At 37.0% G+C, this 27,205-nt stretch overlaps 1 protein-coding gene across 3 annotated transcripts in view; it reads right to left on the reverse strand.

Annotated features, from left to right (window-relative positions):
• Positions 1-25,293, reverse strand: part of Tnks (tankyrase) — a 637,218-nt gene extending 611,925 nt beyond the window's left edge. For all 3 annotated transcript variants that reach the window (XM_090377953.1, XM_090377952.1, XM_090377954.1), the window contains exon 1: positions 25,078-25,293. In XM_090377953.1, the coding sequence (XP_090234079.1) occupies positions 25,078-25,273 (196 nt within the window). In that variant the 5' untranslated portion in view covers positions 25,274-25,293. The remainder of the gene's footprint in view (positions 1-25,077) is intronic.
• Positions 25,294-27,205: the final 1,912 nt, after the last annotated feature.

Consider the following 27,205-nt stretch of genomic DNA (forward strand, 5'->3'; position numbering starts at 1 on the left):
CAGAATTCTTTGCAATAGTTGTGTTATACTTATTAGAATAGTGTCCACAACATGAATGGTTTTTGTGTAAGATGGCAAAAGACAAACAAACTAAAATACTAATGAAACTAATAAACCAGGTTTTGTTCTTTGCTCAGCATTAGATATATTTATTTGATATTAAATTGTCAAATATTAAACTAAATTAATCAAGAAATAATTAATTAAAAAAAAACATTAATATGCAATTAAGAATTGGTTAATAGTTTTTATTCAATTTTCCGTTATTTATATGATTGTTCCTTATTAACACACACCTTGTTTACCAATTAACATGGATGATTCAATAGATAGAAATAAATATTAATGGTTAACAGTTTTTTTTATGATTTCACTCCTCTGATTTCATTAATAATGAATAAAAATATTTTATTATTAGTAAACACTAGAAGCCATAGAAACGTACAGTAGATATGTAAGAAAATGTATAAAAATACTCACATGTAAATTGCTGTTTTATTGAAACAATAATAATACAATTTGCTTTGTATGTGATCCATAATCCGTAAATATCGAAGTTATCGAATATGAATTAAAATTTTTGAATTGAATACTATTACACTTGCAATAACTGCTTATCACACAATTCAAAAACAATCTAAACTAGATTTCATACATGACATCTATTTATAGTAACGTATTCTCAACAAGTCATTACACGCACATATTCTTGCTGATGTAAACTGGACTCACCGACAATGCCCGACATGCCGCCTACCTGTACTTGCTTGTTAAGACCTGTCGGCGAACTTGACCGCCGATCGGTTAACTTTCATTTTGTGTGTTTACCTGGAAAATAATGTTACACTATGTTACACAACAGGTGAAACATGTACGAATAGTTTTTCTAAATTGTCTTAGGCTTTCACAGCCCCATTATTTTTATTAAACGTCCCCAAAAATGCACCCGAGGCTACTATCCCCTAGGGGGCGGTATCGCCCACTTTGGGAAGCAGTGATCTAGATCCTTCAGTCTTCACTATTCTTGTTTAGCAGTGAGATACAATTCTACAGTAGTCACCTGTGGGATATATGTCTCTATTTGCAGGTGGTTTCCCCGTCTTCTCCAACAAATATTGCAGCAACCTCCGTTTTGGATGTGGGTTATTATATCGCCTCTCATCTAAATCCAGGTCTTCTATAAATGCCATGTGCACATTTACTGTTGGATTGGCCTGGTTAGTTTGATGCATTTGTTTATATGACTCAGCAAACGGGTTAACTTGTCGCAGCATCTCATCCAATTGTTGCATTACTTCAGCCATACACCCTTGGTTTGATTGTTTTTCAAGCCGTTTTGTTGTTGCTTCAGCAGAATCGAAAATATAAAGTTGTCCATATCCCGGCTTATTTGCCTAATTTGGATATAGCAGTCAGACCAAATGGTAAATCTGGCCATGTATTCTAAAACAGTATAGACCATTTCCAGGCAGTGATTTAATCTCTGCGCCCATTGGTGCAAACGCCACTGCTGAGTTGTACTCTTGTGCATGTTCTCTGTAGTTATTTGCTTCACGTGTATTCCCTGTAACCGGCTCTAGTAATAGAGTAGGTATCTCAGACAAGTGAAACCTTTCCTTCATGACAGCATTTAGGATATTTATTTGATGCGTTTAACTCATGTCCCCAATATCTTGCATTGCAATACTCACAGTTGGTTGTTTTTTTGTTTGTTTTTTTTTTGTTAGTTGTTGGCGCATCAGCTTCTGTGACCATAATGAACCTCTCCCAAGGTTTTTTTTTTGCATTTTACTGTGATCCAAGCCCGAGGTGGGATTCGAACCCGCAACCTTTGGGTTGCCAGGTAGGCACTTTACCCACCTGGCCAGCCCGGTCGGCACTCACAGTTGCAACACATTTCCTATGTCGTGCTCTTCCACATTAATTACAGCTTTTTGATTATCACATCCAGTACTTCTATTTGATTAGTCCTACGGCATTTCGCCCTTCTTCTCATTTCAAATTTTGCTTCTCTTTCTTCAATGTTTTCTGTCCATCTTCATATTCATAGAATCTCGTTTTGGTCTCTTAGTCCAGTGGTGTGTAAACTATGTGATGTGACCTCTCTGGTGGTCATGGGATAAATTAAAGAGGTTGTTGCAATTTTTAAATAAAATTAGTTATTGTGTACATAAAAGCTAAAAAACAAACAGTATTGAAAAATGACAGTATTGAAAAAGTAATTTTGTTAAAATTACTTTTTTTTTACTACTCGAACAAACTCTGAGATACGAATGAACCCTATTGCCACTATTTTTCAGGGTGGTTTCACATGTGATGCAGGTGACTTTCTTACTTATTGTCCTTGTGGGTAATACACCTTAATTTGCTTATTGGCTACAGACACACAGAAAGCAGTTGACTAGTGTGACTTCTCAGTACTACTCAATTGCTGAACCACAATCCCTTTAGCTCTTAATTCGTGCTTCCTACAGCAAAAATTTCTGAAATTTCCTAAAGGCCAGGGGTGCGAATGTGCAGTAGCAGTAAATAGCAAGTCTGTTACATGCATGCTTTATTCTGCTTCGTAATTCAGTGCTTTCACATCAACTTGGATGTGTTTTTCATTCTTCTGCTACTTTTTATATTATCGTTGTTTTAAGTTTTTTTATTATCTTTGTTTGCCTCGTTGTTTTAACTTTTTATATTATCTTTGTTTAAACTTTTTATATTATCTTTGTTTAAACTTTTTATGTTATCTTTGTTTTTAAGAAGAAAAAAATATATATTTTTATGTTTTGCAATGTACAATTCGGTAATCAAAACAAAACGGTCGAGGAATGATGACAATAATGTTGCTACAGATACTTCAGAAGCTGAAAGCGTAAGAAATGTATCAAATTCGTTCTTGACGTTGTCAAGTTCCAGTCAAACCTTCCCTATCTCTTCCATCATGCAGTATGATTGACGACTTTTGAGAGATATTCTCTCAGATATGCCAGACAAGCTGTACTTCCTACCTGGGAGTCTAAAACGCTGATGGAACTGATATTCAGGTGACACTCAAGTCAAGTGGACCCAATTTCGGCGAAGTGCGGACAGTCTGTGACAGCCAAATCCTCTGCTTGCACATTTCACGATGGTGGGACTGTTAGTAATCCTGGGTATAACCTCCATGCATAAGTACATGGTGGGTGACCACCCAGGTGTGAACCAACGTAAGCAGGGGTCGAGGTGTGGCACCCACACACCACATGGAGGAACGCTGCCCCTCTACGTTACCAGGCAGTACTAGGTGGTAGATGACTCTCATCAACCGGTGAAATACCACCACTTTGCTTATTGGAGGCTTGAAGTGGTGGAACCCATGTTTAGTCTCTAGAGCTAAGTTCCGGTCAACCCTTCCCTATCTCTTCCATCATGCAGTATGATTGATGACTTTTGAGGTTATGATGAACGTCGTGGCGAGATTCAATATTCCTTACATTTCGAGGGTACAGCTCTAAAACGGTGTTCGCAGGCCGGCCGCTAGTTAGTACACCGGACCGAACCTATTGGTAAGTCTCTAGGAGGCTTCCGGATCAGCTAGTGTATAATCTTGCTACCTCTACTCTGCCAGATAGTGACTGGAGGGAGTCCGAGTAGTGTGTATGCGGGGAGCATTGTCGAGGCCACATTATGTCAAGGATCTGGGTATATTCTTACCACATGTATGCCATATGGCATACATGTGGTAAGAATATACCCAGATATACCCAGAATATACCCAGATATATCCAAAAATTTCATTACTTCATACAGCATGTCCCACCCACTTTTTCTTACTATTGAATACACCATCAATTGTCAAACTAATAGAGCAAGCTTACCTGCGAAAAGATCTAAAATTCCCAAGCACTTCCTAATTCATTTCACAAATAAACGTGGTCTCAATTCTAATCTCAACAATGTCCATTTATACTTGCAGTCTGCCAAACGCCATGTACTTTTTCTGACAGAATCTCAGTTATCGGTTAATTCAACTACTGCTCATGTCAGATGCCCAATTATTCGCTGTATGATTCCTTTCGCCTCAAAGGTGGTACTTGTGCATATATCCATTCTGATATTCCCTGTCAGAGACTTGGCAATTTGGAATCTCCTCTCTTTGATCTTCTCTGGCTTAAAATCTCTCTACCACATTGTGTCAAATTCATCTGTTGTCTCTACCATTCTCCCAACTCCACTAATCACTTGGAGCTCTTTGCAACTTGACTTTCTCCAGTCCAACTTTCCTAACAGTGAGGTAATTTTCATTTTCCTTGATGATTTTAATGTTCACAACTCCAGTTGGCTTCCGTTTTCTAGTCACACCGACCCAGCAGGTCGAGATGCTGAGGCTTTTGCAATTACTAATGACCTAGCACAGATTCTTCATTTACCTACAAGAATACCGGACAATCCTAATCATACAGCCAATACCCTTGATTTTTTTCTAGCAAACAACCCTTCTAAGTACACGGTCAAAGTGAGAGGTCCTTTAGGCACTTCAGATCACAACTTGGTGATTGTCTCTTCTCCAATGGAACCTTTATCTCATGGCTATTCCCAACCTTGTGTTGTTTGGCATTACAAGAATGCAAAATGGGATGACCTGCGAGACTTCTTTTCTTCTTTTCCTTGGTGGGATTACTGTTTCAAAACTTCTGATGTCAACGTCTGCTCAGATCGTGTCAGTGAAATTATTCTTGCAGAAATGGAATCCTTTATCCCACACTCCACTTTAAAATCTCGTCCTTTATCTAAACCTTGGTTTTCCAATAAATGTGCTAAGGCTGTCCAAGAGAAGAATGTTGCATATCGTAATTGGCTTGTTTCTAATTCTTCAGTTTCATTTTCTGCCTACACCAAAGCTCGCAACAACTGTAAAGCAGTTATTAATCAGTCCAAACTAGAGTTTGAACAGGCTAAGAGTAAAAAACTTACTTCTTGCCCTAATGGTAGCCGAGCATTCTGGTCTCTTGCCAAAGCTATTCGCCGCAACTTTTGCCCATTTCTGCTGCCACCTCTGTCCAAACCAGATGGTTCTGTTGTCACTTCATCCAAGGATAAAGCTGACCTGCTAGCATCCCATTTTTCTTCCAGCTCATGTATTAATGATCTTGGTAAAAACACCTCCCACCATTCCCAACACGCTCCATTCAATGCCTCCTGTGGTCTTCCGTCAAAAGGATATCAAAAGGATTTTGATGAATCTTGATGCTAAGAAAGCTCCAGGTCCTGATGGTATTTCTCCACTTGTTCTCAAAATCTGTGCTCCCGAACTTAATCCTATTCTTTGCCGCCTTTTTTCACTTTCTTATTCCAAAGGTGTTTTTCCTTCTGCTTGGAAATTTGCTCATATCCAGCCAGTTCCTAAAAAGGGTGACAAATACCTCCCATCCAATTATCGTCCCATTGCAATTACTTCTACTCTTTCTAAAGTAATGGAGAAATCAATTAATCGCCAACTCTTAAACTACCTAGAAACCTTCCGTCTGATCAACGATCGCCAGTATGGATTCCGTCAGTGTCGATCCACTGGTGATATTCTGGCTTATGTTACCCATTTATGGACTAATTCAATGGAAAAATTCGGTGAAACACAAGTAGTTGCTCTTGACATTTCAAAGGCTTTTGATCGTGTTTGGCATAAAGGTCTTCTAAACAAACATCCATCTTATGGTTTGCCAACTGTTTTTAGTAATTGGTTATCAGTTTTCTCTCTGATCGCTCACTGAGGGTGATGGTAGATGGCTCTCTGTCTTCTAACTGCTCCACTAATGCCAGTGTCCCCCAAGGTTCAGTTCTTTCCCCCACTCTTTTCCTCTTGTATATCAATGGCCTTCTTCCACTGACTGGAAATCCTATCCATAGTTTTGCCGATGTTAGCACATTGCATTCAACTTTCCATTTTGAGAAACCTTGTCCTGCTCAATCAGCTTCAACTTCTCGGAAATCTGCTACCAATTCCTTAAATGCCGATCTTCAGGTAATTCTCCAGTTCGGCAAAGACAACTTAGTTGATTTCAACCCTTCTAAAACTCAGTCTTGTCTTATATCTCGCAAAAAGGATTCTTCTGCTCCTATGATTATCTTTAGTGACACTCCAATTTCTAGGCAAAATGATATATCGCTTTTGAGGATTACCCTGACTTCTAATTTCTCTTGGCCAAGCACATTACAAATATTGCTTCCTCTGCATCTAAAAAACTTGGTTTTCTCTTTCGCTCTCGGCGTTACTTTTCTTCCAAACAGCTGCTCACTCTGTATAAATCGCAAATGTGCCCTGCCATGGAATATTGTTCCCACATCTGGGGTGGTGCCCCCAAAACCTCTCTCAAGCTTCTTGATTCCATTCAGAAGAGGGCAGTTAGGTTAATTAATGATTCATCTCTAACAGAGTCTCTCCACTCGCTTTCTCATAGATGCACTGTTTCTGCTGCATGCCTCTTCTACAGATACTTCTCCATGGGCACTGTTCTTCTGAATTGGCTTCTATAATTCCTGCTCTCTCTTTCAAAACAGTCCGAACACGTGCGGCCACCAGCCAACATCCATTTACTGTCCAACTTCAAACCCACAGAACCAACTTTTCATCTTCCTCATTTATTCATTCAACTGCCGTTTTCTGGAACAACCTTCCTTCATACGTATTTCCTGAAAATTACAATCTACAGAAATTCAAGTCCAATGTCAACAAATATCTTCTTTCGTCTTCTCAACCTCCAACCCAAGCACGGTACTAAGTACTATAGGTTCTAATACCTCTCGTGTTTGGGGTTCACATTAAAAAAAAAAAAAAAAATGAAAATTTGGACACTAACGTTATAAGTGCAACCACCAATTTCTGGTAGAGAGCCATCATATTCCAAAAAAAAATGAAAAAAAATAGAGAATATCAAGAAGAATTTATGAAGTACTGCTTTACTTACAGTGTTGTTGATGATGGGCAACGTCCTTTGTGCGTAATATGTTACGAAAAACTGGCTAACGAAAGCATGAAACCTATTAAATAAAAAAGACGCATACGAAACATCCAGAGATGATGAAAAATACCGAAACCTTTTCAAAAGACACGCCGACGCCATACAAGGTCTGAAATCTTTCATGAAGAAACATACGGCAGTTTCTAGTAAAGCTTTAAGAGCATCGTTGGAAGTTTCATATTTAATAGGAAAAAATTTGAAATCACATACTATTGCTGAATCTCTCGTTCTCCCTACTGCTATAAAAATGATTTCAATTATGCATGGAGAAAAGTACAGCAATGATTTAAATACCATTCTTCTATCCAGGGACACAGTCTCATAGCATATTACAGTTATCATGGACAACATAAAATTCAATTTATTAAATTGGTTGAGAGAAAGTCCAAATTTTGCAATACAGTTAGACGAATTCACAGATATTTAAAACCTTGCTCACCTTATTGTATATGCAAGATACTGCTATGAGGGAAATATTTTAGAGAATTTTCTATTTTGCAAAGCTTTGGAAAGAAGAACGACGGGCAAGATTTTTGATGTTATAAATATTTTCTTTCAAACAAATAATCTAACGTGTAAAAACTGCTCTGCGATTTGTACTGATGGTGCAGCTGCATTAACAGCATAAAATAAAGGTTTAAAAGGCAAAGTAAAGGAAATTGCTCCAAATATAGTTTTGAATCATTGCATTATACAGTACGTAGGAAAGCATTAATAGCAAAGAAAATGCAAATTGATTTGCTCGAAGTTTTTGAAAGATGCGATAAGTGTGATCAACTTAATTAAAAAGTAAAAACTTAAATAACAGACTTTTCACAATGCTTTGTAATGAAATGGGATGAAACGCTTCTTTTGTATATGAAAGTGAAGTGGTTGTCCGGTGGTAAAGTATTGCGATGTCTTTTTGACCTCAAACATGAAGTTTTGTTTTTATCAGGTAGAAATCTGAACTTTGCTCGATTGTTTACAAATCAAAAATGGCTTGGAAAACTTAGTTCCCTTGCTGATATATTTGAAAAACTTAATGATTTAAATTTAAGTCTTCAAGGATATTGGAACAAATATATTAATACTCAGTGATAAAATAGAAACTTTCAAAGGGAAGCTTAATCTTTGGAAAACTGAATTTGAGCATAATAATATCGAAATGCTCCTATGCTTTTCTGATTTTGTTATAATATTGACATTTTACAATTTAGGGATATCATTGCCACCCACCTAGCAATGCTAATTAAGAATTTTTCCAAAAAGTTGTATTGGATTTGTGATCCCTTTGCTTCTGACATTTCTTAATGTCCCAAAATGCAAAAGGCAGATCTTATCGACTTGTTGTCTGACAAAGCATTACAATCTTTTCCAAGACTATTTTGAAAAAATTTTGGCTTTCTCTTCATGACAAGTATCCAGAATTATCAAAAATGGCGATACAAACATTGCTACCTTTCGGGTCTACATATTTATGTGAGGTTCATTTCTCAAAATTAACAGTTATAAAAACAAAAAAGCATTCCAGACTTGATCCAAAAGATGACATGAGATTAGTAATTTCAAACATTGTGCCAAATATGGACAAAATATTATTGGTTATCCAGGCTCTTCCTTCTCATTAATTGGTTTTGTTTTGTAATTGTTCCGTTTTTATTGTTTTGTAATCTTAATTGAGGAATAAGAATTTGATTTGTTGTTTTTGCTGTATTCAATTAAAATATTAAACAATTATTTTAATATGCAAATTAAAATGGAAACAATTTTTTTATTCCTTTCTCAGTACTCGAATAAAATTTCCCACTACATAATTTATAAAATTCTGTTTTTCTTATCTAAAAATCTGGTCATCCTACCTCGGAGTCGCGTCAATTTTATATTTATTAAAGGAGGTCGCAAGTGAAATAAGTTTGCACGCCGCTGTCTTAGTCTATTATATCTCTCCTCTAATGTTTCATTAGCATTTATTCTACATTTTCTCAAAGTTCTTACACACTTTTCAGCCATTTTTACGCTTCTTAAAACTTAGAATGGTTTATTAAAATTGAAGACAGATAAAATAAACAGTTCAAACAAACATACATCGATAGCTTTCAGGCATAGGTTGCCTTTCTTCAGTTGAAAAACATTAGTACAAAAATTAATAAAGAATGCCAGGTATGGTGGTCATGAAAGGTGAACCACGTGAACATGTGTTGGCAACAATTAGCAGTTGAAAAATCATGAATTTATTAATCTGACGGCCTTGTGCCCTCGAGTTTTCGTATCTTCGGACTGAAAAATGTGTCGATTTTGGATTGTGCCTTGACCCTCTTCCTCTCGTTGTACAACATCATGTAGGGATTCATTTCTTATTACCTTGGCACCTCGTTGCATGTCAGGGTCTTTATCCCAGAAATGATCACACATTTTTTCAAAGTGTTCAATAGCTTCACCAAGTCCTTTTGCAGTCAGTAACTTCATTGGTTCTTCATCTGTAGAATCTTGATCATCATCTCCCTCAATTACAAGCTCTTCTTTAATCATTTCCATTAGGTCTTCATTAGAGAGGCCATACCTGTCATTGTAGATCATCTCTTGTACGTTGTCATCATCAATTTCGTCTAATCCTGCTTCTTTTCCGAGCTCAGCAATTTGCTGTTTTAACATTTTCAATAGAATCATCAGGTTCTTGGGAATCCTTTATGCAATTCTTCCAAACTTTCCTCCACAATCCATTCATGGTTTTCTGGGTTACTTTGACCCAGGTACTTGAAATGTAGATGGCAGTTTTAATGTTATAGGATTTCAAAACTCCTTTAGGCTCGGTACATTTTCAGTGTTGATGGCTTTAACAGCTTGGGAAAAGGTGTTCCTTATGTAGTACGCTTTAAATGTAGCAATTACACCTTGGTCCATTGGTTGGATCAGAGATGTAGTATTTGGAGGCATGTAAAAAATTTTTATATCATTGTTAAAAGTCTTCTAAGTTCTCTTTGCTTGGATGTCCTGGTGGCATTGTCCATGACCAGAATTACTTTGTAAACAAGGTTTTTTTGGCATGATATCTTTCCACTGCAGGACAGAAGAATTCAGCATACCAATCAATGAAAAGAGGCCTGGTTACTCAAGAATTACAGATTTTAACTAAATTACAGGTTTTAACTAAAAATCCCCCACAGCGTTACCACCCAACAATAAAGTCAACCGATCCTTCGCTGCTTTGAAGCCTGACATATTTTTCTTCTTTCAATATGAAACTTCTTTTAGGAATTCATTTCCAAAAATGACCTGTTTCATCTATGATAAAAACTTGTTGAGCAGTATAACATGAGAAGGGCGCTCTGGTTGCGGAGGAGAACAGTCGGTGGATTTTTGGCTGGTGTAAAGAGATAAGTATTTTGATAGTTTTACCGTATTCTTCGTTAATTAACATACTATTGTGTTTTACAAAGATATTAAATAGGTTTAGTAGCATTCGTTAGCTTCTTATTTTGAATTTAACTAGTGATTTTTGAAAGTTACAACACCCAGTGTTGACGCCAATATTGTTGAACTAGCCGCCATATTGTAATCAATAAGAAATAGCACAACGTATATATCTCGAACTGATAGCGTAAGGTATAACGTAAAACTAGATAACATAATACGAAGCACTGTATTAGTAATCTGTTAGCTTAGTATAGTATAGTATTATCAATTAATCAAAAATATTTATTAATCTTATTAAATTCCATTGTTAATTAAACTGTATTTAAACGGAAATCATGATCCAGACTACAGCTACGAAGCAAAGATCACAGACTAGCAGAGTGCTGTGACTTGGGAGAGAAACGAAGGGGGGAGATTCTCCAATGCATCGCAGACTCAAAAAATGTGTGAAGTGTTTGCTGAACTTTCTAAAACGGGCCACGATCTAGCCAAGGAGGATGTCTTTGTGTGTGCAAGATGCCTAGAGTGTCAAGAAATTTGGCGGCAACTCAGCATTCTGATGGGTGTCTATGAGAGCTTAAGGCATAGGGTAAATGCCGTTGAAGAAATTAATGAGAGGCCCATCAAGCTCTCAGCTGCCCAGCTCAATGGCAGAGCTGACTCCTGTGTATCAGGCAATACAGAGACAATCTGAAAGGCAGAATATCTTGGTCTTAAAGAAACTAGTTATTGTTGGTGACTCTACTTGTCAGGAAGATGGGGAATATAATATGCAAGGATAGGTTGAAGAGGACCAAGGTATGTCTGCCAGGGGCAACAGTTGATGACCATGTAGAGCAAATATCTCTTAAGGGCACAAAAGGTAATATTATTGTACATGTTGGAACTAATGACATAAGGTAAGAGATCTGCGGATTTAATCAACAAGTACAGGTCAATTTGGAAAAAAGGCACGAGTTAGGGCTGAATGTGAAGGTGTCTGCAATTCTGTCCAGATACGATAGGAGGGAGTATATGATATGAGAGCCTTGTCGATCAATTTGGCCCTAGAGAGATTGTGCAAGGCTCGGTGGTAGAATTTTTTTCAGCCTGGTCTGTGCTTCTGAACAGGAGAGACTGCTTCTACAGGGGTGGGGTACATTTAAATACAAAGAGTGCAAGAATATTTGCTGATGCTATCGAAGCAGTGTTAGCTTGGGGATGGAGGATACAGAGACTAAAAGGTTACCAGTGGCTGCAGGCAGAAGCAAAAGTGATTCTTGCGTTGCTTCCATGGAAATGAGCAGCAGAATGGAAAGCAAGGCAATAGAGATTTCCGGGACTGTTGGGAGTCATAGCAAATAATAATAACAATAATAAGAGGAACAAATAAATACATGGGTTGTGTTAGGGTAACTAAAAGTATAAACAGGTGCATGTATACTTCCATGTACACCAATGCTAGCAGTATAGTTAATAAATTTGATGAGCTTGAAGTGCTAGTCAAGACATCAAAGACAGATATTGTTGAGATATCAGAGACATGGTGTCACAAAGATATAAGCAATGCAGAATTGGAATTTGGGGAGTACAATGTGTACAGAAAGGATAGACAGGACAGGAAGGGATGAGAGGTTATGCTGTTAGTTAAGAAACACAAAAACTAAGGAAGTGCATCCAATTGATGTTGGCGGACAATGCACTGTTGAGTCTGTATGGGGTAACATAAGCACTGAGAAAGGAAAATTAATGAGTAGGTGTGTGTGTTATAGGCCTAATGAATCAGATGAGTATAATGAGCAATTGTGCAGAGAAATAGAGTTGTGCAGAGAAACAGAGTTGGCCAGTAAATCAGAACGTCTTATAATGGGGGATTTTAACTTTCCAGATACTGACTGGAACTCGTGGATTGGTCACTTGCACACTAGCAAGACTTTTTTGGATGTATTGGATGACTGTAGAAAATAGTCATCCAATACATCCAAAAATGTCTGATTATCAGCAGTGATTATTCATGCATTAAGAATTCGCAGATAAGGGAAACACTGAGTGACAGTGATCACAATGTACTAATATGGGAATTACTTAAAGATGTAACTACCATCAAGGCTAAAGGGAAGGGCTTTTGCTTTCGTAAAGGTGACTAGAGGGGGTCTCAGACAGTTTTTAAATTCTTTACAGTGGGATCAACTGGTGATGTTACAAACGTTGAATTATAAATGGGAACCTTCAGGGACTTAATCTTGGAGGCTATAGGCTTTTCATTCCAACTAAGAAATACTGTTCAAGGTTCACGATTAGCATTAGCAGAGGCATTTGATGCAAGAAAGCAAGCTTATGCAGCATCAGCCAAAAAATAAAATAATAAATAAAAAATAACCACTTCCACTTCACCCCTCTGTTCGTTCGAAATACCTGTCCAGCTGAGCCTTAAACTTATTTAGGCTATCAACTTCCACGACAAGGGATGGAAGTCTGTTCCACCAACCAACCACCTGCTGGCTAAAGGCAAATTTCCTCACGTCTATCCTACATCTGTCTTTCCTCAATTTGAATTTATGCCCTCTCAGGTGATTATTCTGAGCAAGAGGAAGTATCCCATCAGCATTGAGCATGCTCAAACCATTCAAGGCTTTATACACCTCTATCAGATCACCTCGCTGATGCTTAGTCTCCAGACACTGTAATTTGCAAAACTTAATCCTTCCTTCGTAAAAGCACCCCTTTGTTCCATTCACTAATCTTGTTGCCATTCTCGGTACTCGTTCCAGCAGCTCTACATCCTTCTTGAAATGAGGCCTCCAGACCTGTATACAGTACTCTAGGTGTGGCCTGACCATTGCCTTATACAAGGGAATAATCACCTCCTTATCCCTGCTAGAAAAATTACTGTATATCATTGATAAGACACCATGAGCTACTCTTGCAGCCCGTCTGCACTGCTCAGAGAACTTCATATCTGCCTGCACAATTACCCCCAGATCCTTTTCATTCTCTACCACTGTCAGTGTAGTACCACAGAGTTGATATGTTGCTCTGGGGTTGCTGTTTCCCATATGTAGTACTTTACATTTGTCAATGTTAAACTTCATTTGCCACCTCTCAGCCCATCTGCTCAACCTTTCCAGATCCTGTTGCAGCAGCATAGCGTCAGTAGTGTCCTTAACAACCCTGCCAACCTTTGTATCATCTGCAAACTTGGACATTAAGCTTGATATACCATCATCAATATTATTTATAAATACAGAAAACAACAATGGACCCAACACTGAACCCTAAGGGACTCCACTAATAACATTAGTCCACGATGAGCAGTGTCCATTGATTACCACTCTGTCTTCTCCCCCTCAACCACCCCTTTATCCATAGCAGCAATTTGCCTCCAATGCCACACTGCTCCAATTTATGCAGCAGTCTTCCATGTGCAACAGTATCAAAAGCCTTTCTAAGATCCAAGTATATAATATCAAAGTTATTCCCTGCATCCAGTTCTTTTGTGACTGCATCATAGTATCCAATCAAATTGGTCGGGCAAGACTTCCCCGTAACAAAACCATGCTTTGTCCGAGCTATAACTGAAGCCTTGTCTAGATGATCCTGCAATGCTTCTTTAACCAGTGCTTCCATTAATTTTCGTGGAACAGAAGTTAAACTCACAGGTCTATAATTACTTGTGTCAGCCTTTGATTTTCCTTTGTGAATTGGGGTCACATTTGCACATCTCCAGTCTATGGGTACCTCCCCTGAGTCCAAAGAAGCTCTCATAATTATGGCTAAGGGTTTGCTTGCTTCCTTTGCTGACTTTTAATACACTGCCTCCTTTAATATAACTGGATAGATCCCATCCACCCCAGGTGCCTTTCTTGTGTTTATCTTCAACAATTTCTCCTCCACTTTATTCTCAGTTATTACAAGATTTTCTAGCTTACTGCCAGAGTTGAATATGTCACTCTCTTCCTAAAGAGAGTGACAGAGTAGAAGCTGTGCTCAACAATGACAATAACACCAATGACTGTGATGATGATATGATGGCAAGTGAATCAAAATCAGTGCCAACAATCTCACAAGCTAATGGTGCAATGGATACAGTCAATTTTTTTGAAGGAACTGAGGCAAGTAATGAGACTTTTAATGCATTGAATGTTTTAAGGGGAAACTTAAGAAATATCAAAGTGAAATTTTTAAAACAAACATCAATTTTAAGATTCATAAATAAAGACTAATTGAAATCGTGTTTATTATTAATTAGTATTATTTTTAATTACAGAGTAATAAATTGTGTTTAGTATTAAGTGTATGGTTTTAAAATTACAGACAAAAAAAATTTTGTTTAATATTAAGTGTATTGTAGTTTATACAAGCATATTAATATAAATAATATGTATGTATTTACTTATATTATTTTTTTCTCTCTAATATTTCTTTTGTTTTTTGAGTCTATCTTTTTATCAAGTTATTCAGAATTTTAAAAAATAGGAGGTAGATTTAACTCATCACTGATATATATGTTCATTGTATAATGGCTCCAGGGATTTCCCCATCTCTGCTATCAAAGATGTAGCAAGTATTGGTTATAACGAGGAAATTTGTCGGTTCCTTGATACTCGTTATAACTAAGTTCGTCTATATATATATACACAGTCGGACCTCTCTTTAACAAACTTCCATATAGCGAATTTTTCTATGTAGCGAACTTTTGATTTTTCCTTGGTAATTACATTGAAAATAGTTTCCGTAAAACAAACTGATTTCGAGAGGCCCAGGTACGCATTGTTTGCACCTCTGGCATTTAGGCAATAAAGCTGATGCTGTATAAAGCACGAATGAAGAGCTAAAAGAATTAAGAATTAATCCCTTCAGCACTTAAGTGCTAAAGAGATTAATTCCACGAATTAAGAGCTAAAATATTGTACAATTTAGTGGTTCCTGTAAAACGCTGCAGGAGGAAACTTGCCAACCACTGTGTGAGATGGAAAAAGATTTTGGTAGAGACTTTTGCCCAGCAGTGGGTCAGCAATGGCTAAAAAAGAAGATGTAATACTTATATGTTACTGTATTGAGAAGTCACGCTTATCAACTGCTACTGAGTCCAGAGCCATTGGTAAAGATTAAGGCATATTCCCGACGTGGACTTTGGCTCCGGTCAACCTGTTTTCTACTGTAAGCATTCTATTAGAGAATTAGGAGAGAGTGTTGTTATTTTGGTTTTTAGGAGCATTAGCTGTTGTTGTTTGTTTGTTATTTGGTTTTTAGGAGCATTAGCAACTAAGGCCATATTGCTCCGGGGATATGCGGTGGTCATTCCCTGACCTTTCCGCATCCTCCGTATTTGGCGGGCATGGGCTCGAACTCCGGTCTAATCAAGAAGCATGTGCTATGCATTGCCGCTCCTGCCCACCTGGCTATGGAGGTGCCACGAGCATTAGCAACTAAGGCCATACTGCTTCGGGAATATGTGGTGGTCATTCCCTGACCTTTCCACATCCTCCGTATTTGGCAGTCACGGGCTCGAACCCTGGTCTAATCAAAAAGTGTGTGCTACGCACTGCTGCTCCTGCCCACCTGGCTACGGAGGTGCCTAGGAGAGAGTGATATTCCTTTATCCCGGAAATTCATCTGTTGTTTTGAAGAAATGAGTCATCCACACTCACTAAATTTAACCTATCTCTGTTTACATGATAGGTACAAGTGGTCCCTAAATCAGTTTGTTTTAGTTGGCTGTGCAAGTAACCTTACAGTGTCTAAGAGGAAATCCTTGAATGTAGTGTGAAAAAGTGGAAGTGCTTAATAGTGTAGATAGGGTGTTAGAAAAAAACAGAAAAAAAAAAAAAAAAAAGAAAATGCTTTAAAATTTTTATTCCTGCTAGTAGTGTGTTAACCATTCTGAAAAACTGTTTTGATTTTCAAACTGTTTGAGGCAACAGGACCCAGTCAGAATCATGCAAAATTATGCCTTTGTGAAGATATAGGATGAAGCAGTTTTTAAGTGAAGTTGATTAGAGATCAAAACAAGCCGATATCAGGGCCATTAATAAAAAAAAAGGAGAGTACACATCTTTTCTTTTGCCTCCGTAGCCAGGTGGGAAGGAGCACAGTGCATAGCACACGCTTCTTGATTAGGCCGGGGTTCGAGCCCGTCACCACCAAATACGGAGGATGCGGAAAGGTCAGGGAATGACCACCGCATATTCCCGGAGCAATATGGCCTTAGTTGCTAATGCTCCTAAAAACCAAATAAACAAACAAACAACTAACAAACATCTTTTCTATGAGATAAAACATTCCAAACCAGTTTGATGAGTGGAAAAATTTCTATGGGATAAAACATTCTAAGCGAAGTTTGATCAGTGGAAAAACTGTTCTTGACGAATTTTTAGGAGTTGATAATGATGTCATAGTAGCTGAATATCCAAGGGATTCCAACATTTTGGAGCGTATTTAAAGAACTAGTGACAATATCGACAATGGTTAGGTGAAAATGAGGGGAACAAAGGGAATGAGGGCAATATTAAATCTCCCAAACATGAAATGTTGGCAGCATTTGAAACTTTGTGCCGAGACCTTTAGTGAGAATAAAACATGCCAGAAAATATATTGCAGTGCTTAAACAAATACAAACATTTTTATGAACAATGTGCAGTAAAATCCAGTGCACAACAAAAAATAACCAAATATTTTACAAAATAATTCTTAAAAGTATACTAATACATTGTGCATGTCATGTAAGCAGTCATTTCTTAATATGTGTGTATTAATAAATTAATTGTTTAAAATGGTAGAGAATTTATTCATACCCACTTATTTCTGATTTATTTCCCATCTTTTACAATATTTCTGAATTTACAGTATTTTTCATTGTTGAAAAGGTCATATTTCTTTATAAAGTAATTTCTGTATAACGAATTTTTTCAAGGGAACCATCGATTCATTACATGGAGGTTCGACTGTATATCTGTATGAGGTTTATTAACTTTAGGAGCCATAGTGAGGGGTCTGTAATTTAAAATGAAGTAAAACAGCAGTTTTAACCTGTGATATCAGTACAGCATTTACTTTTAAAATGGCAAAGGTAAACAAATATATAGTAATCACTTGACTTGCCATTTTTCAGCACTGCAAGACATCTACGCTGTATGTAAACATCCAATCTCAATGTGCTGTTAGCTCAAATGTTCTGTTATTTGTGGTACCATTATTTTGGCAATGTACTATAAATTGGAAAAGGGTGGCTGTAACACTGTAACATCAAAACTGCAGTCACCCTTTTTCAATTTATATCCCCTTGATATATTATCTGAGAATGAGTAAGGATTACAACAGCATTTAGTTTACTCAACCCATTTAAAATCTTAAACATTTCAATCAGGTCTCCTTGCAAATGCATGGTTCCCAGATATTTAAATATTTCTTGATAAAAGTAACCTTTTGCCCTCTAACTTTTTTGTTCTCTCCAGCAATTCCAAAAGATTTCCATCTTTCCTAAAATCAAGTTTCCTAACCTGTGTACAATAATATATGGTCACCAAACCATTGCTTAAACAACAGGATAACAACTTGTTTGTCCCTACTTGAAAAAATCCTGTATATCAGTGAATGAAATATTTCTGCAATTTGCAGAAATATTTCATTTCTACAAATTGCAGAATCTGGGAACTATGCATTTGCATGGAGACCTGAATGAAATCTTTATAAGATTTTTCAAAATTGCCATTTTTAAAACTATCTAATTTATCCATTTTATTGAAGTAGCACACCCTGCTTACTATCATTATCCACCCTGTCCAACTTTGTATCATCATAAAACTAAAAAACTTGATAAATCGATATCATTAATAAACATTAGCAGTAAAAGGCCCAGCACCAAACTCTGATGGGCCCTACTGATAACATTAGTTCATGGAGGGCACTGGCCTTTAATAGACGCTCTGTCTTCTACCACTCAACCAACCCAATATCCACAGCAGCATGGGCATCCACAGAAAATTTTCAGGGGGGGGGGGGGCAAAGCTTGGAGACAAATAATTACATCAATAAATTTTTATTTAATTTTTTAAATAATTATTTAATTAGCATTAGCATTAGTAGAGGCATTTGATGCAAGAAAGCAAGCTTATGCAGCATCAGCCAAAAAAAAAAAAAAACCACTTCCACTTCACCCCTCTGTTCGTTCAAAATACCTGTCCAGCTGAGCCTTAAACTTATTTAGGCTATCAACCTCCACCACAAGGGATGGAAGTCTGTTCCACCAACCAACCACCCGCTGGCTAAAGGCAAATTTCTGCACGTCTATCCTACATCTGTCTTTCCTCAATTTGAATTTATGCCCTCTCAGGTGATTTTTCTGAGCTAGAGGAAGAATCCCATCAGCATTGAGCATGCTTAAACCATTCAAGGCTTTATACACCTCTATCAGATCACCTCACTGGTGCCTAGTCTCCACACACTGTAATTTGCAAAACTTAAGCCTTTCTTCGTAAGAGCACCCCTTTGTTCCATTCACTAATCTTGTTGCCCTTCTCTGTACTCGTTCCAGCAGCTCTACATCCTTCTTGAAATGCCTCCAGACCTGTATACAGTACTCTAGGTGTGGCCTGACCATTCCTTATACAATGGAATAATCACCTCCTTATCCCTGCTGGAAAAATTCCTGTATATCATTGACAATACTCCATGAGCTACTCTTGCAGCCCGTCTGCACTGCTCAGAGAACTTCATATCTGCCTGCACAACCACCACCAAGTCCCTTTCATTCTCTACCACTGTCAGTGTAGTACCACAGAGTTGATACGTTGCTCTGGGGTTGCTGTTTCCCATGTGTAGTACTTTACATTTGTCAATGTTAAACTTCATTTGCCACCTCTCAGCCCATCTGCTCAACCTTTCCAGATCCTGTTGCAGCAGCATAGTGTCAGTAGTGTCCTTGACAACCCTGCCAACCTTTGTATCGTCTGCAAACTTGGACATTAAGCTTGATATACCATCATCAATATCATTTATAAATACAGAAAACAATAATGGACCCAACAATGAGCCCTGAGGGACTCCACTAATAACATTAGTCCACGATGAGCAGTGTCCATTGATTACCACTCTCTGTCTTCTCCCCCTCAACCACCCCTTTATCCATAGCAGCAATTTGCCTCCAATGTCACACTGCTCCAATTTGTGTAGCAGTCTTCCATGTGCAACAGTATCAAAAGCTTTCTAAGATCCAAGTATATAATATCAAAGTTATTCCCTGCATCCAGTTCTTTTGTGACTGCATCATAGTATCCAATCAAGTTGGTCAGGCAAGACTTCCCCTTAACAAAACCATGCTGTGTCTGAGCTATAACTGAAGTCTTGTCTAAATGATCCTGCAGTGCTTCTTTAACCAGTGCCTCCATTAATTTTCCTGGAACAGAAGTTAAGCTCACAGGTCTATAATTACTTGTGTCAGCCTTTGATCCTCCTTTGTGAATTGGGGTTACATTTGCACATTTCCAGTCTATGGGTACCTCCCCTGAGTCCAAGGAAGCTCTCATAATTATGGCTAAGGGTTTGCTTACTTCCTTTGCTGCCTCCTTTAATATAACTGGATAGATCCCATCCACCCCGGGTGCCTTTCTTGTGTTTATCTTCAACAGTTTCTCCTCCACTTTACTCCCAGTTATTTCAAGATTCTGTAGCTTACTGCCAGAGTTGAATACACCTCTGGTATTCCCCTTGCTGAATAACTCCTCATGTGTGAACGTCGATGCAAAATATTCATTTAGTTTGTTAGCTACCTGAGCAGGATCATCAACAGTTGACCGATCAATATCAAGTGGACCAATCTGATTCATCCCCTTCCTTCTAGAGTTTACATAAGTAAAGAACTCTTTGCTGTTTTTCTTTGCAGAATCTAATTAAACAAATAGATTATAGAATACAGTATTGCATCAATACAAAAACACATACATAATGTATATAAATTTACAATATAAAGGAAACAAGAATTAATTAATATATATATATAAATAACAGTTTTTTTAGTTAATTATAATACCAACTAGATAAATTGGAGAATTTAGCATAAAAGTATTAGGGATGCAAACAGAAACAGATAGCTTCAGCTAATTATTGATGGGATATATTGAGTGGAGCTAGCCTTAACGTTCCATTCAATGTATCCATATATCTATAATTAGCTATATTATCATTTTAATTTTACTATTTTATATTATTTTATTTTGTGTGTTTATTTATAGGGTACAACAAAGAAGTCCAACTTAGGTTACCTAAACTTGGCTCTTTGAACTAATGAGTATAGTTTGCACCCCTAATACATTTATGCTAAATTCTCCAATTTAGCATAAATTGGAGATTCAATTGGCAATTAACTAAAAAAATTGTTATATACAGACAATGTAATGTACAATCATAAATTTGATGCATTAATCTGTTCTGTCACTCTTTCTCCTTTTCTATTTCTTATATTCTTTTACATAACTTCATATATATATAGATAATAATTTCAATTATCATGTATCGTATAAGAATTGTATTCTCCGTCAATAGCTTGCAAACCTATTGATGACATTTTCAATAAATTTCTTCTTTACCGCTTCCTCTTCTAGTTTCTTCCTGTGCACACTAATCATACATAAACCTTAAAGGTGAGTTTCTGAGATAGTGGACACTTTAACCATGTTTTCACACATCTCAAGGTGCTGAAACTTCTTTCAATGGTACAGGTCGTAACAGGTAATGTCATACCAATAGTTATTGCCGAATCAATATAAGGGAAATAGTTGCAATGTTCCAAAACTTCTGGTAAAATTTGGGGAATATCAGTCGATGAACCAAAAACAGGAACTTTTGTTTTATTTCTGCAATAGATGAAACACGTGTTCTATGGTTACTCCGCCGAGGGCCGAAACCGTCCAACCTGTAATAAAATTTTAAGGCAGACAAAGCGTCCCATAGTCGAGGGTATAGGGTTGCATATCTCAATCACTTTTACGATTATAATTTGTGGAATTTTTTACTCTATCCCAGGGAGGAGCAAGTGCCCCGTTTGCCTCCCTCTGCGGACGCCCATGCACAGCAGTAACTTGCTCTAATGCCACATTACTCCAATATGTACAGCAGTCATTCATGTGGAACAATATCAAAAGCTTTACTGAAATCTATATATATATGATTTCAAATTTATTTTTTGCATCCAATTCCTTCACAGTAACTAATCAGACTGGCTAGACAAGATTTCTCCTTAACAAATCCATGTTGTGATTCCAACAAAACTGGTTCCTGTTCTGATGATCCTGAATTACTCCATTAATCACGGACTTTTATTTTCTGTGGCACGAAAGTCAAGCTTATTTAGGTCTTTATTATTATAAATAAAGGTTTGCTTGCCTCTTTTGCTTCTTCTTTTAATATAATTGGATAGGTTTCATCAGCTCCAGGCATATTATTTGTTTTTAGCTTCAACAATTTCTCTCCACTTTCCTCTCAGTTATCACAAAATCAATAGCACCCAGTTAAAACCCAGTATACGTCTGATATTCCCATCCTTAAAAACTTTTTCACCTGTGAATGCAGATGCAAAATATTCATTCAGCTTGTCAGCAACCTGTCCATTCATATTCTGTGGACCAACGTGGTTCTTCCCTTCCCATCTAGTGCAAACATAACCAAAGAATTCATAGTTACATTTCTTTGCATTCTGAGCCAGAAGCTTTTCATAATTTGCCTTAGCATACACTAATCCCCCCCCACCCCTTAGTAACTGGATTGGAGACTAGTTCATAGCTGATATATGCTTCTGTTTCCCTTGATAATTTAGTATTATCCTATGCATTCTCCTCTTCTGCCACCAGTTTCAGGTCACCTGACTTCCAATCAAGTCTAAACCTTGACAGAAAGTATCCCTCCACTGATATAAAAAATTGATGCAATTACACTGCTGAACATTTAGCACTGCCATATGTTGAAACCAGTTGATTCAACTGAAAAAAAAATTTAAACTATCTAAGACCACTGTAATCTCCTTTGTGAAAGAAAATTCCCTCCCCTCTGCCTTAGAAGTAAACTATATATTCAATACTTCTGATTATTCCCTTGTATAAGGCATTGGTCAGGCCACACCTTGAGTACTGTATACAGGTCTGGAGGCCTCATTTCAAGAAGGATGTAGAGCTGCTGGAACGAGTACAGAGAAGGGCAACAAGATTAGTGAATGGAACAAAGGGTTGCTCTTACGAAGAAAGGCTTAAGTTTTGCAAATTACAGAGCCTGGAGACTAGGCATCGCCGAGGTGATCTGATAGAGGTGTACAAGGCTTTGAATGGCTTGAGCATGCTCAATGCCGATGGGATTCTTCCTCTTGCTCAGAATAATCACCTGAGAGGGCATAAATTCAAATTGAGGAAGGACAGATGTCGGATAGATGTGCGGAAATTCGCCTTTAGCCAGCGGGCAGTTGGTTTGTGGAATAGACTTCCATCGCTTGTTGTTGAAGTTGATAGCCTAAACAAATTTAAGGCTCAGCTGGACAGGTATTTCGAACGAATTGAGGGGTGAAATGGGAGTAGTGGTTGTTTTTTTTTTTTTTTTGGCTGATGCTGAATAAGCTTGCTTTCTTGCATCATATGCCTCTACTAATGCTAATGCTAATACACTATGACCACCGCAACTTGGAATTTCCTAAACCTAAAGATTCTTAATATGTGAAAATTCACTGATAAGCAGATCAAGAGTATTGATTCTTTTGTTTTTTTTGGAATTAATGTACAAACATCACTCATTCAGCAACCTAATAGCATAGCTATCCCAATTGCCTATTATAATTTGACTCTTTATACCCATCATGTATTTTGTAAAAACTGCTTTTTTGATGGTGGGTGAATACTAGAAACTGTCAAAATTGTGTGTGTGTGGTTTGGAGTATAAATAGAAGACAAGTAAACAACACACAAAGCACACGAAATTTCCTGCAATAAGAAGTGGGATAAATTATGTGAATCAACAAACAAAAAAAGAGAAAAATAAATTAAGATAAAGATAAAAAAATATATATAAAAAAAAACTATAAAATAAAATAAATTTTCGGTTTATACTCCGGCACAACAACCAAGTCAGTAGAGTTTACAATAAATCGTCAATACAAATATTTATCGAATTTAGTAGTCACTAGCTTGAACACCGGTCCACTCAAGGAACACGTGCTATGCACTCTCGCTCCTGACCACTGGGCTACATCAGATTGGTACAGTTCCTAATTTCAATAGTGAAAGTGCATTCCACATTGAAGTGTATGAATGAACTGATTTACAAATTTAAAACTGAGATTAGGTAAACCCAGAAGTGTGCTGTCAATTGTTAATAAGGGGCTCACTTGAGAATTTCAGCTGTCATCGCCAGTTAAAATTCTTGAATCTTATCAAGCTAATTTTTTATAACAAAGTGGTCATAAATAAAAGACAAATTTTAGAAAGAGCTTGAACATGCCAGCTTTAACCCCAAACTCCTCCAGCACATTCCTGGATAAACTCCATGTTGCCAAAATGTTTACAATTTTTAGTCCTTTGTAAAATTAAATAATGAATTTTGGTGAGAAAACAAAAAAAAATCTTATTAAGATGGCAAAATAATAATGAATGTGAATGCCCTTTGCCATATACATATTCATTTTGTCAATAATATACAGGAATTTTGCTAGCAGGGAAAATGAGGTGATTATCCCCTTGTATAAGGCAATGGTCAGGCCACACTTTGAGTACTGCATACAGGTCTGGAGGCCTCATTTTAGGAAGGATGTAGATTTGCTTGAGAATGTACAGAGAAGGGCAACAAGACTAGTGAGGGGAATAAAGGGATGCCCTTACCAAGAGAGGCTTAAGTTCTGCAAATTGCAGCAGCTGGAAACTAGGCACTTGCGAGGTGTAAAAGGCCTTGAATGGGTTAAGCATGCTGAATTCTGATGGGATTCTTCCACTTGCTCAGATTATGAACCTAAGGAGGCATAAATTCAAATTAAGTAAAGACAGCTGTAGAATAGATGTGCAGAAATTTGCCTTTAGAGCGGGTGGTTAATGGTTGGAACAAACTTCCATCTGTTGTTGTGGAAGTTGATAGCTTAAATAAATTCAAAGAGGAACTGGACAAACGTTTTGGGGGAATGGTTGTGTGATTTTTTTTTTTTTTTTTTTGGCTGATGCTACATAAGCTCATATGCTTGCTTTCTTGCATCACATGCCACTATTACATATACAATTCTTTGGCTTTAGTTACCTCAGGAGCATATTCGGAGGGCCATATGCCCCTTTAACCATGCGTATAATGTATGCATATAAGTGTTCTTAAACCTATAAAAAAAAAAAAATCTCAAAAACCTGGTCGTTATTCCCCACCTTACGATAGTGGTTAACCCTCCAAGTAGACGGTTTGGCAAGTTTATTTGTATTCTGCTGTATGCCAATTAATTGCCAAGGTTCTGCTATTACCTCATCAAGACTATAATGATAATTTTGCTATAACCTTAGGTTAGAACTGAAATGGATGTAACTTCTCAAACAATTACGTCGGAACGTCCTCCTTTAGTTTCTCTCATTTCTTGGAAATACAAGAACTCGAAAAATGTTTGAAATTAGTTATCAACAAATATTCAAGCTTAAAATAAAAAATAAATAGCCTGCTAATAACATTTAAAGAGCCAAACTTACAGAGATTATTTAGCCCAGTTTTAACTAACCTGCAGCAAAATGCAGTGGAGTAGACTTCCTTCCGGCTGCATCCCTTGAATTAACATTTTGAGGATTTACTAATTTCTTAACTCTGGAAATATCTCCGTTTCTACATGCTTCAAATAATTCCCTTCCTACATCAGATAAACCATGTGAATATTCGTTTGCTATTACACTGGGAAAGGCAACTCGACGCGTCGCCATCGTCCATCATTGTTTCGTTTACAAACTTTAGGATTCAGCCCTCTTCTGACATTCTGAAATAGGTATGAATGAGACACAAAAAAGGGCAATAATATGTCACAAACATAAAAAGATCAGTGCACACTAATAATTTTTTTTACAATTAATACAAAAATAATAAATTAATAAATAAATTACATAAAAGTATTCTCTACTTCCCGATCATCGTGTACTTCCACCTAAAAAAGTTTGGAGTCATGTTTTATTTTTCTTGATTTTCAAAGTTTTTATTAAAATAGAACCAACTGAGTGGCCAATTTTTATTAAAATATTTTCCATTATGTATAAAAATGAAAAAACTAAAATAATAATTAAGAAATTCCAAGAATATTCCAGAAAGGTGTAAATATCCTTGAATGAAGAAGAACATCGTACACAATTCCTGAATGTGGGAGAATGTTGTAGTTGATTTTAGAATATTCTAGAAAGTAGGAACATCGTTTCAATATTGTAGAAAAAAGTAGAAAATCAGTGCTTTGCAATAAAATAAATTGAGGAATAAAAGCTATAACTAATAAAATAATTCTTGGAAATACAAGAACTCGAAAAATGTTTGAAAAAATTAAGTTTGAAATCATTAAGTATGGGTGTTTGGTGTAAGTTTTGTGCATAAAGAAAAGAATGATGATATCCAGCTCAGGACCCTGGGTATGGGCTTGGCAAGCCAAGGGTCCTGAGTTGGATATTAAAGTGCTATTATAATTCTATGTAAAGAAAGTTACTCGATGAGAACAAATGATTGGCCAAAAAATTAGATGTTGCATTACAATGAGTACAAACTATCATTCAACGATTTGGGGAGACCAGCAAATCACGATCAGGACGACCGCCGGTAAAAAACGAAAGCACAAGATAAGACAGTAAAGCAGTCGATTTCTAAACGAAATCGACAACTTTCTTCACCTGAAATCTGAGCTGAGTTCAATAGGAACGGAAAAATTTCCGTGTCAACCTCCATTGTAAGATTTCATCTTAAACAAGCAGGACTTTGTGTTCGTGTAGTTATCTAAAAATCGTTATTAAAATTATAAAATCGAAATAACTGGTTGTCTTCGATTAAGAATCACCAACACTGGACAACTGAAGAGTGGAAAAACACACTAAAATATAAGGAAGTGTATCCAGTTATAGGCCTAAAAACTCTGATCAATTCAACGGACAACTGAACAGAGAAATAGAGTGGGCCAGTAAAGTAGAATGTTTATAATGGAGGATTCTGACTTTCAGGATATTAAATGGAACTTGTAGTTTAGTCACTCATAGACTACCAAAACATTTATGGATTTATTGGATGACTGTTTTCTACAGCAGCATGCAGTGGCGTAGCCAGGGTAGGGTCAGCAGGTACATTGAACCCCCTGACGCTAAAATCTGGTATTGTAGCGGTTTTTTTAGAAAGCAAATGGCGCCTTTTTTGTGAATTGCAATTGGGGCCTTTTTTGTGAATGTACCTGCTGACAAAATATCCTAGTTATGCACTGCTGCTAACACTAGCAGCATGTTAGAGAGGCAACAAAAGGGAATAATACTCTTTCTATGATTATCAGCAGCGATTATTCATGCATTAAGAATTTACAGATAACTGAACCACTAGGTGGCAGTGATCACAATGTATTGATTTAGGGTTTATTCAAAGATTCAACTAACAGTAAGGAAAAAGGAAAGGATTTTTGCTTTCGTAAAGGTGACTATGTTGGTCTCAGAGAGTTTTTAAAATCTATAGAGTGGGACCAACTAACGATGTTAACACCAGAAAATTCTAAATGAGAAGCATAACATTCAAGGAATTAATCATAGAAGCTACTATGCATTTCATATCAACTAAAAACATTCTTGAAGATATAGGCCTAAATATACACTGATGAGCCAAAAGATTATGACCACCTACCTAAT

The sequence above is a fragment of the Mastigoproctus giganteus genome, chromosome 7, assembly GCF_048544385.1.
Source record: "Mastigoproctus giganteus isolate SK-2022 chromosome 7, ASM4854438v1, whole genome shotgun sequence".
NCBI classification, from domain to species: domain Eukaryota; kingdom Metazoa; phylum Arthropoda; class Arachnida; order Uropygi; family Thelyphonidae; genus Mastigoproctus; species Mastigoproctus giganteus.